The 12,153-nt window shown below is 39.8% G+C and overlaps 1 protein-coding gene across 1 annotated transcript in view; it reads right to left on the bottom strand.

Moving 5' to 3' along the window:
- The window catches only part of RAB35 (RAB35, member RAS oncogene family), a 39,600-nt gene that overhangs the window by 9,880 nt on the left and 17,567 nt on the right, over window positions 1–12,153 (bottom strand). Inside the window, exons 4-5 of the mRNA XM_053702063.1 lie at window positions 942–1,066; window positions 740–864 (exon numbers count right to left, since the gene is read on the bottom strand). Of these exons, the coding sequence (XP_053558038.1) occupies window positions 740–864; window positions 942–1,066 (250 nt within the window). The remainder of the gene's footprint in view (window positions 1–739; window positions 865–941; window positions 1,067–12,153) is intronic.

Raw genomic sequence — 12,153 nt, 5'->3', positions numbered from 1 at the left:
CTTACCTTGAAAATCTGCCCGACAGCAGGGCAGCTCAGCAGGTGTAGGAGGTCCTCTCTCTCCCATAGCCCTGTGGAAAAAAGATAAAGCCTGAGTAATCTTGCTTAGGCTATCAGGGTTAGGGCAGCACAAAATGTATGGGAGGCGCAGTGAGAATTATGTCCCATAAGTTCCCATTGCTCTAAAGCCACCAAAAGCTCTACTGTAGAGACTGATATGGACTACGGCTACACCCTAGAACAAAGTAGCGCACACTGGCACTACTTTAAAAATAATAAACTATTGATTGAAGAATCTAATCTAACACCTCACTTTACCTCTTCCTATCACTAACGTAGGCAAAGAGAATGACTGGAGTGGGAGGGAAGGGAGGAGCTATTTAACAGCTCTGCTGTGGTGCTCTTTGCCTCCTCCTGCTGACCAGGAGGTGAATATCCCATTAGTAATTAAGATGATCCGTGGACTCATCGTGTCATAAAAAAGAAAAGCATATATATGTGTAGCCACCAATCAGCAGCTAGCTTCCAGCTCCTGAGCCTACCTAGGTATGCTTTTCCACAAAGGATACCAACGAACTAAGCAAATTGGATAATAGAAGTAAATTGGAAAGTAATTTAACATTTTATCATGTATCTGAATTATGAAAGAAAATTTTAGGATTTGTAAAGGGACATGAAACCCAAATTCATGACAAACAACTATATATCGGGGAGATTACTTCTATAAAACAGCAACACACCTCTTCAACATTTAAGTTCTCTTTGGCGCTAGTCTCAAAAAGCTGTATGTCCATCTGTCCAGCAAACTTATAGGCATCTTCAGTCTCCACCACTTTCCGATCAGGATCATCATTTTTATTTCCCACTGTTTAAAATAAAATAAATGAGTTGTCTGTGTCTGCAAACATACTAGGGAAGAGGATGTCAGAATTAAAAACTCACCCAGTATCCGACATACGTCATCACAGTTCTGATTTATTTCATGTAACCATCGTTTTACATTGACAAAAGATTCTGCACTGGTTACATCATAGACAACAATAACGCCATGAGTGCCTCTGTAATACCTGCGCAAAAAAGAAAAAAGGGTATAGCAAAAATAAAGAGAGACCGCCAGATTGTAACATTCAAACAAATCTGCATATTTATATCCCTTATAACTTTTGATAGTAATAGCTAGATTTATTCAGTTGAATTATAGGTGTCTGACTAACCAATTAATAAGGTTAAAGTACTGAAACCATGAGTAAAACAAATTATCTATCGAGGTATAGCACTCCTACAGACAGTTATGTCTCCATTGCCCAGGGTGCACTTCAGTGTAAATGCATAGTCCCAAAGATTATAAGGCACTCACTGGGTCTTAATGTTTAATTTTATTTAAAAAGTGACGTTTCAGGGTTACCCCCCGACCTCAGACAAGCACATGTTACATTAACTCACCAATGCCGCAAGTGGGGAATGGGTTTACATAAATGAGGCTTTTAAAGTGCTGTAAAACATTTTGAGTTATGTCCATATTATAAAAAGGGTCAACAGAGGGAAAAAAAAAAAAAACTTAAAAGGGACACTGAACCCAATTTTTTTTTCTTTCGTGATTCAGAGAGAAGGCAATTTTAAGCAACTTTCTAATTTACTCATATTATCAAATTTTCTTAATTCTCTTGGTATCTTTATTTGAAATGCAAGAATGTAAGTTTAGATGCCGGCCCCAATTTTGGTGAACAACCTGGGTTGTTGCCGATTGGTGGATAAATTCACCCACCAATAAACAAGTGCTGCCCAGTGTCTGAACCAAAAATAGCTTAGATGCCTTTTTCAAATAAAGATAGCAAGAGAATAAAGAAAAATTGATAATAGGAGTAAATTAGAACGCTGCATGCTCTATCTGAAACACAAAAGAAAAAAATTGGGTTCAGTGTCCCTTTGCAGATTTTTGGTAATGTTTACTAAAATACTTAAACTTACACTTTAGTGCCAAGTGTAGCCTGCTCCATCCCCCTTATCAGTGTCCTAGTCCAAACTTTGTGCTATCATATAACAAATTGTGCATGTGAGGATAATTACTTATGCAAGCAAGTGGGGTTGAGGAGGGACAGGAGGTACTGTTTGTTGCCAAGAGGCTTGCTCATTTCCAGGGGGATTATGTCACATGCTTTGTGAAAGCTTCAGCATTATATTGTGCACTGCTTTAGTCAGGTGACTCTGCCCCTACCGTGCACGAGTGCATTCTGCAGAAGCTATGGCCTGGATAGCACCTTCCATATATGTAAATGCCCAGGGGGGAGCTCGCTGCAAACAAAACTATGCCTGACTTAAAGGGGTTAAAACAGAAACCTTTTTTCAGGTAAGATTCGGCTGCATTATATATATTTAGAAACGTATATTAGTTCATACTGTTTTATGTCCCTTTAACCAACAATGCATAAAGGTAAGGAATTCATGCTTTACTTGCTGCATGTGCTAATTTACTAAGTCATGGAACACAAGTCTGCAAAAAGCATATATTACAAATGCTGGACAAAACATTACTTCTTATACTGAAATATTTGTAACGAAACACTGCATATATAGCTTAGTTATCTAACCTGTACTGCATCATTCCGTAATCAGGTGAGCCACAATCATCTCACATCATGAAGTTTGCTTTGGCTGTTCACGACACTGAACTTAAGCCACACACACTTTAGTGAGAACACTTTCATTCACCCTAATAATGTCACTATGGATTGAAATAATCTGCATATGACAAAATTTCTCTTATGATTTAAGTTTCCTTCTCTATAGAGAACATGATATGTCTATGTAGTAGTTAACCTTTGAAGGAAATGTAGGATTTGCCTCAATACAAACTTCTACCTGGTGCATAACTTGGTAGTGAACTTTTATTGTAGTACAAGAAAGACCATTTACAAATTAAGGTTCCACAGTGGTTTAATAAGCAGATGTTAAATCATTCATATTGTCCCAGAGCTGACAAATTATTGAATTTGTATTTAATCCTCACCATACTGAAAAGCTAGATGAGCCAAAGTTAAGTTCACTTGTTTCCTGAAACTACAAGGGCCACTAAATATACCTGTACTGAGACCGTTTATGAATCCAAGAACTTAAGTTATTTATTTTGTCAGTCTTATGTTGTATTTGTTTAGGGCTGCAACTAGCGATTATTTTCATAATCGATTAATCGGCCGATTATTTTTTCGATTAATCGACTAATCGGATAAAAAAAGAATCAATAATCGTTTCCTATATTTTAAATAAAATCCACATACTGAGTGTTACAAATATGAACTTCAGACTAAAACTTTACATTAACACAACTGTTTGTCCAATTTTTAAGCAGCAGAGAACAGTTTTATAATTAAACAAAACAAAAACAAAACCTGTTTGAATAGAGGTAGAACTAGAAAGAGACTATCACTGTTAATAACATTCTGTTATTCACTCTTTCAGAAACTTTGCATTGAAATGCAAAAATCTCAACATGTCCACATGCTTCTGGCTAAGGCTGGTTCTCTGCAGCTATATTTCCTGCAGCAGAGAAAAGGCACTAAGATGGTGTTGAGGTGCTTGAGATGCATAAGTAGGGTTTTGCCAATTTCACCAAAGTGGGATATTTATCTTTGTTAGCTCTTCACCAATGCAAAGGGCCTCTCAATAAAGTAACCCTTGACTTCATTCTTACATAAAAAAATATCTTGAATATCTATATGCAATGGTAAATAACAAGCTAAAAGGTTAGGGGAAATATCTAGTCCGCTCTAAAAATAACAGATATATACATATAGGTTGAATCTGGTACATATCACAATATATTAAAAATATAAAAAAACAAATAAAACGCGCTAAGGATTGTATATCAATAACAGGACAAAGCCTTACACATTTATTTATACAGTACATATAATCAGCAATACGCTAATAATTGTGCAAACAGACAATCGTGAACATCACTTTAAATAACTCCCATCAGTCTAGGGGCTAGGTGTAAATAACAAGCTTGGCACTATATCATGAAAAGGATAGTTCCAAATCACCCGATTTAATATAAACAATCCAAATGATGACTATTATATCTGGGTTGCACATAAGCCTGGGGTAGTTGTAAACGTATACTTTCCTGAAAAAGTGAAAAGTAGACGTCTGTAGATGTCCTTTAGGCTAAGGACATAACCATAAAACACAATACCATGTGCAGGAGTTCATTGAAGAGAAGAAACTGGTGTTGTGCACAGACCAACTAATTGCAAACCAACTAATCGATTATGAGATTCGTTGACAACTATTTTCATAATCGATTATGACGATTAGTTGTTGCAGCTCTATATTTGTTAGCAGAGAATCATTGTAACCAACACTTATGTTTACAGTTATAAGCAAGTGAAATGGGAGAAAGATATTTAGTTGCTATAAATGGTTTCTTGATTTTCAAGGCCTAAAAGTTATTTTAGAAATCAGATTATCTATTTGCTGATTTGAGCAGATGGAAATTGCTTTTTTAATGTTATAACCAACATGTGTCACCAGATTTGGCTTTAAGCTTTAGCAGTTCAGTCACAGCTTCTGTGTGGAAGGAGGTTATGTGGTGAAAATGGCATAATACTCTGATTAGTAAAGCAGTTGTCCAATTTTCAGTAGCTAGTTTTGTACAACTTGAATTGCTCTTAGGAAAAGACCTGAAACACACCGAGTTATTTTATTAAACATAGAAGTTTTCTGCATTCGGATACGCTGAATAAACAACAAACCATACTTGGCATATTGTGAGTTTTATATTTAGTAATCTGAAGTTAAAATGAGTTACACAATAGCGTAAATTTATTCAGCTGCATCTCACGAGTGAACCTGCTGCCCCACATTTAAAGTGATATAAAACATTGTAGCTCACCCATGTTTCCAGTTATAAATCAGTAGTGCATTGCTGCTTCTTCAACAAATGATACCAAGAGAATTAAACAAATTGGATAATACAATTTTAAACAACTTTCATGATTCTGATAGATAAAAAGTAAATTAGAAAGAACAATTTTGGGTTTCATGTCCCTTTAAGGCTGTGGCTGCACTGATAATTTCTAAGTGTTCATTTTGGAAGAAAACCAATAAATTATTTTATTCTGCTGTGCTTAGTGTTCCTTTAAAGGACCAGTCAACACAGTAGATTTGCATAATCAACAAATGCAAGATAACAAGACAATGCAATAGCACTTAGTCTGAACTTCAAATGATTAGTAGTTTTTTTTTCTGACAATTTTAAAAAAGTTATGTCTTTTTCCACTCCCCCTGTACCATGTGACAGCCATCAGCCATTCACAAATGCATACACGTACCATGTGACAGCCATCAGCCATTCACAAATGCATACACACTTATTCTTGCACATGCTCAGTAGGAGCTGTTGACTCAAAAAGTTTAAATATAAAAAGACTGTGCACATTTAGTTAATGGAAGTAAATTGGAAAGTTGTTTAAAATTGCATGCTGTATCTGAATCATGAAAGTTTAATTTTGATTGAGTGTCCCTTTAATATTTATTGCCCAAAGTTGTCCCTGTCATATGTCTCAGACTTTATTCTACAAGGTCCCAGTTACATTGTTTTTATTTATTTTAGTTGTCTGTCTATATTTTTTCATGGAGCATACTGAAATGTATCCCTGCTACCTTAAAATATCCTTTAGGGTAGATCCACTGAATTTTATTTTCTATTTTGCAGGATTATTACCAGTTCACTGTTACAATATGGATCTCAGTCTAATGATTATCTAGCCTCTAAAGTAATAATCTGTCCTCCCTCTGTTTTCCTCAATACAAAGGAATGCTTCAGATTTTGCTCCAGGATTTAAAGGTTTGTGTCCTCTCTAGTTTGTGACGACTATGCCCTCTCCAAATATCCACAATTTTATTTTCTATTTCGCTGGATTTAAAGGTTTGTGCACTCTGTAGTCAGGGGACTGTTTACGCTTTTTTTTAGAAGGCCTATTGGGTTCTAAACATACCTTCCCAGGATTACTGAATAGGTTTCAAATCAAAACCTTTTCAAAGAAGGTGTCTTCTGTCTCTCGTTCCAAAAGACGTAACTAATTTTACTAGCTGTAGTTTAAGAACAAAGCTAAGGATTTGTATCCCTCTTTTCTATTATTCCCAAAAAAAAGAGGGAAATTGTGGACCAATTCTAGTCTTAAAGGGACAGTAAACACCAGATTTTTTGTTGTTTAAAAAGGTAGAGATAGATAAACCTTTTATTATCCATTCCCCAGTTTTGCATAACCAACAGAGTTATAATAATATATTTTTTACCTCTGTGATTACCTTGTATCTATGCCTCTGCAAACTGCCCCCTTATTTTAGTTATTTTGACAGACATGCATTTTTAGCCAGTGCTGACTCCTAGGAGCTTCACGTGCCTGAGCTCAATGTCATCTATGTGAAACACATGAACTTCTCTCAATAACAGAGTGTCTCTTTTCTTGGAGTTATAGACTCAGTGACTTTGCAGTTTTCTCTAATGGATCAGGAGTCAAAGTTACAGCCAGTTTGCTCAGAGCTACACAAAACTTCCAATCCATCAGTAGCTCAATGTATGGATTTTTTAGGTCTGGTGATTGCAGCATTAGATGTTCTTTCTTTTGAACGGTTTCATGAGACCTCTTCAAATTTGCATGCTTCGATAATGGTGCAAAAAATGTCACTCAACTATCTCGTAGAATCCTATGAGATTCCTCAGTAAAACAATTTGTCCGATTGGATAGTTTTCTAAACTGTTTTAATGTGGGCGACCTTTATTGCACCAACTAAGAAAATAATATATGCAGGCGCCTTTCTCTTGAAATGGGGTTCAGTTTGAGGGTTCCAGGAGAGAACAGGGAGTTTGATTTCCTCAGACAGGTTACCAGTTATTATCTTGGACATGCAATCTTTAGGTTCCTTTAGAGCTGTCCTCTGAAATGAGAAACATATCCCATTTCTTATTCAGACAATGATACTGCTGTAGATTATATTCACTATCAAAAGGGAACTTGTAATACCTTAGCAATGAAGGAAGTCTGAAGGTTTTTTGATTGGGCACAGAAAAAAATCTATTTTTCGCATCCCAGGAAGGAAATCTGGGAAGTAGTTTTCCTTAGTAGGTAATCCCTTCCACAGAAATGTTTTCTCCTTCAAGTAGTTTTCTACTAGACTGTGGAACAATGGGGTCTCCCATAGACCTGATGACTTCGGTTTCCAAGAGTCATAGTTCAAATAAAATAGAGCATTCAAAATTGATCTGACTGCTCCAGTCAGGCCCAGAAGAACTTGGTTTGGGAATCTGATGTCAAGCTTTCTCCAATCATCAAGTTCTCCAGTCTCATCTTGATGGATTAGAGATTCAATACCTATTTTAGGTTCCTTTGATACTGTATTGAACTCCTGATTTCTCAAAATATTTGAAAAGTTGTTTCTTTCCTGCTATGAGAACCAGGATTTTACTGGTCAAGGCTCCATTCTCCACAAAGAACCTCTTGTCAACTGAGAAAAACTGGGGAGTGAAAAGCTATGGATAAGCAATGGTATTTGGCATGACGAGGAAGGGGTCTTACACTCAACTCTTAGTGCTACTAAGGTGAACCAAGATAAAAATATTATTTATGCTTACCTGATAAATTCATTTTCTCCTGTAGTGTAGTCAGTCCACGGGTCATCCATTACTTATGGGATTATATCTCCTCCCTAACAGGAAGTGCAAGAGGATCACCCAAGCAGAGCTGCTATATAGCTCCTCCCCTCTACGTCATACCCAGTCATTCGACCGAAACCAAACGAGAAAGGAGAAAACTATAGGGTGCAGTGGTGACTGGTGTTTAATTTAAAATTTAGACCTGCGGTAAAAACAGGGCGGGCCGTGGACTGACTACACTACAGGAGAAATGAATTTATCAGGTAAGCATAAATTATATTTTCTCCTGTTAAGTGTAGTCAGTCCACGGGTCATCCATTACTTATGGGATACCAATACCAAAGCTAAAAGTACACGGATGACGGGAGGGATAGGCAGGATCTTTACACGGAAGGAACCACTGCCTGTAGAACCTTTCTCCCAAAAACAGCCTCCGAAGAAGCAAAAGTGTCAAATTTGTAAAATTTTGAAAAAGTGTGAAGTGAAGACCAAGTTGCAGCCTTGCAAATCTGTTCAACAGAAGCCTCATTCTTAAAGGCCCAAGTGGAAGCTACAGCTCTAGTAGAATGAGCCGTAATCCTTTCAGGAGGCTGCTGTCCAGCAGTCTCATAGGCTAAACGTATTATGCTACGAAGCCAAAAAGAGAGAGAGGTAGCCGAAGCTTTTTGACCTCTCCTCTGTCCAGAATAAACGACAAACAGGGAAGAAGTTTGACGAAAATCTTTAGTTGCCTGCAAATAGAACTTCAGGGCACGGACGACGTCCAGATTGTGCAGAAGTCATTCCTTCTTTGAAGAAGGGTTAGGGCACAATGATGGAACAACAATCTCTTGATTGATATTCTTGTTAGTGACTACCTTAGGTAAGAACCCAGGTTTAGTACGCAGAACTACCTTATCTGAATGAAAAATCAGATAAGGAGAATCACAATGTAAGGCCGATAACTCAGAGACTCTTCGAGCCGAGGAAATAGCCATTAAAAACAGAACTTTCCAAGATAACAGCTTGATATCAATGGAATGAAGGGGTTCAAACGGAACACCTTGCAGAACGTTAAGAACTAAGTTTAAGCTCCACGGCGGAGCAACAGTCTTAAACACAGGCTTAATCCTAGCCAAAGCCTGACAAAAAGCCTGAACGTCTGGAACGTCTGCCAGACGTTTGTGTAAAAGGATAGACAGAGCTGAGATCTGTCCCTTTAACGAACTAGCAGATAAACCCTTTTCTAAACCTTCTTGTAGAAAAGACAATATCCTAGGAATCCTAACCTTACTCCATGAGTAACTCTTGGATTCGCACCAATATAAGTATTTACGCCATATTTTATGGTAAATTTTCCTGGTAACAGGTTTCCTAGCCTGTATTAAGGTATCAATCACCGACTCTGAGAATCCCCGCTTTGATAGAATCAAGCGTTCAATCTCCATGCAGTCAGCCTCAGAGAAATTAGATTTGGATGTTTGAAAGGACCCTGAATCAGAAGGTCCTGTCTCAGAGGCAGAGACCATGGTGGACAGGACGACATGTCCACTAGATCTGCATACCAGGTCCTGCGTGGCCACGCAGGCGCTATTAGAATCATCGAGGCTCTCTCCTGTTTGATCCTGGCAATCAATCGAGGAAGCATCGGGAAGGGTGGAAACACATAAGCCATGTTGAAGACCCAAGGAGCTGTCAGAGCATCTATCAGTACCACTCCCGGGTCCCTGGACCTGGATCCGTAACAAGGAAGCTTGGCGTTCTGGCGAGACGCCATGAGATCCAGATCTGGTTTGCCCCAATGATGAAGCAGTTGGGCAAACACCTCCGGATGAAGTTCCCACTCCCCCGGATGAAAAGTCTGGCGACTTAGAAAATCCGCCTCCCAGTTCTCCACGCCTGGGATGTGGATCGCTGACAGGTGGCAAGAGTGAGACTCTGCCCAGCGAATTATCTTTGAGACTTCCATCATCACTAGGGAACTCCTTGTTCCTCCCTGATGGTTGATGTAAGCCACAGTCGTGATGTTGTCCGACTGAAACCTGATGAACCTCAGAGTTGCTATCTGAGGCCAAGCCAGAAGAGCATTGAGAACTGCTCTTAATTCCAGAATGTTTATTGGAAGGAGACTCTCCTCCTGGGTCCATGATCCCTGAGCCTTCAGGGAATTCCAGACTGCGCCCCAACCCAGAAGGCTGGCGTCTTGTTACAATCGTCCAATCTGGCCTGCGGAAGGGCATCCCCATGGACAGATGTGGCCGAGAAAGCCACCATAGAAGAGAATCTCTGGTCTCTTGACCCAGATTTAGCAGAGGGGACAAATCTAAGTAATCCCCATTCCACTGACTTAGCATGCACAATTGCAGCGGTCTGAGATGCAGGCGCGCAAAAGGAACTATGTCCATTGCCGCTACCATTAAGCCGATTACCTCCATGCACTGAGCCACTGACGGGTGTTGAATGGAATGAAGGACACGGCAAGCATTTAGAAGTTTTGATAACCTGTCCTCCGTCAGGTAAATTTTCATTTCTACAGAATCTATAAGAGTCCCTAAGAAGGGAACTCTTGTGAGTGGCAATAGAGAACTCTTTTCTACGTTCACCTTCCACCCATGCGACCTTAGAAATGCCAGAACTAACTCTGTATGAGACTTGGCAGTTTGGAAACTTGACGCTTGTATCAGAATGTCGTCTAGGTACGGAGCTACCGCTATGCCTCGCGGTCTTAGTACCGCCAGAAGAGAGCCCAGAACCTTTGTAAAGATTCTTGGAGCCGTAGCTAACCCGAAGGGAAGAGCTACAAACTGGTAATGCCTGTTTAGGAAGGCAAACCTTAGATACCGGTAATGATCCTTGTGAATCGGTATGTGAAGGTAGGCATCCTTTAAATCCACTGTGGTCATGTACTGACCCTCTTGGATCATGGGTAGGATAGTTCGAATAGTTTCCATTTTGAACGATGGAACTCTTAGGAATTTGTTTAGGATCTTTAAGTCCAAGAAAGGTCTGAAGGTTCCCTCTTTTTTGGGAACCACAAACAGATTTGAATAAAACCCTTGTCCGTGTTCCGACCGCGGAACTGGGTGGATTACTCCCATTAGTAAGAGGTCTTGTACACAGCGTAGAAACGCCTCTTTCTTTATCTGGTTTGCTGAGAACCTTGAAAGATGAAATCTCCCTTGTGGAGGAGAAGCTTTGAAGTCCAGAAGATATCCCTGAGATATGATCTCCAACGCCCAGGGATCCTGGACATCTCTTGCCCAAGCCTGGGCGAAGAGAGAAAGTCTGCCCCCCACTAGATCCGTTTCCGGATCGGGGGCCCTCACTTCATGCTGTCTTAGGGGCAGCAGCAGGTTTTCTGGCCTGTTTGCCCTTGTTCCAGGACTGGTTAGGTTTCCAGCCCTGCCTGTAGCGAGCAACAGTTCCTTCCTGTCTTGGAGCGGAGGAAGTTGATGCTGCTCCTGCCTTGAAGTTACGAAAGGCACGAAAATTAGACTGTTTAGCCCTTGGTTTGGCCCTGACTTGAGGCAGGGCATGGCCCTTACCTCCAGTAATGTCAGCGATAATTTCTTTCAAACCGGGCCCGAATAATGTCTGCCCTTTTAAAGGAATATTAAGCAATTTAGATTTAGAAGTCACATCAGCTGACCAGGATTTAAGCCACAGCGCTCTACGCGCTTGAATGGCGAATCCGGAGTTCTTAGCCGTAAGTTTGGTTAAGTGTACTACGGCATCAGAAATAAATGAATTAGCTAGCTTAAGGACTTTAAGCTTGTTTATAATCTCATCCAATGGAGCTGTGCTAAGGGTCTCTTCCAGAGACTCAAACCAGAATGCCGCCGCAGCCGTGACAGGCGCAATGCATGCAAGGGGTTGTAATATAAAACCTTGCTGAACAAACATTTTCTTAAGGTAACCCTCTAACTTTTTATCCATTGGATCTGAAAAAGCACAGCTATCCTCCACCGGGATAGTGGTGCGCTTAGCCAGAGTAGAAACTGCTCCCTCCACCTTAGGGACCGTCTGCCATAAGTCCTGTGTGGTGGCGTCTATTGGAAACATTTTTCTAAATATAGGAGGGGGTGAAAAAGGCACACCGGGTCTATCCTACTCCTTGTTAACAATCTCTGTAAGCCTTTTAGGTATAGGAAAAACGTCAGTACACGCCAGTACCGCAAAATATTTATCCAGCCTACATACTTTCTCTGGAATTGCAACCGTGTTACAATCATTCAGAGCCGCCAATACCTCCCCTAGTAATACACGGAGGTTCTCAAGCTTAAATTTAAAATTTGAAATGTCTGAGTCCAGTTTACTAGGATCAGAGCCGTCACCCACAGAATGAAGCTCTCTTTCGCTTTCACTGCAGTGCAGGCTCAAATATTACTTTAATATAGACAGTATTTTCTTAGTGAAATTCCATTCCCCAGAAATACCTCAGAGTATACATACATATCAGCCTGGTACCAGTCGCTACTACTGCATTTAAGGCTGCACTTACATTACATCGGTATTAGCAGT

The sequence above is a fragment of the Bombina bombina genome, chromosome 2 (genome assembly GCF_027579735.1).
Source record: "Bombina bombina isolate aBomBom1 chromosome 2, aBomBom1.pri, whole genome shotgun sequence".
In the NCBI taxonomy this organism is placed as follows: domain Eukaryota; kingdom Metazoa; phylum Chordata; class Amphibia; order Anura; family Bombinatoridae; genus Bombina; species Bombina bombina.
Note: the sequence above shows the minus strand (reverse complement) of the source record. Positions and strands in the feature narration are given on the sequence as shown.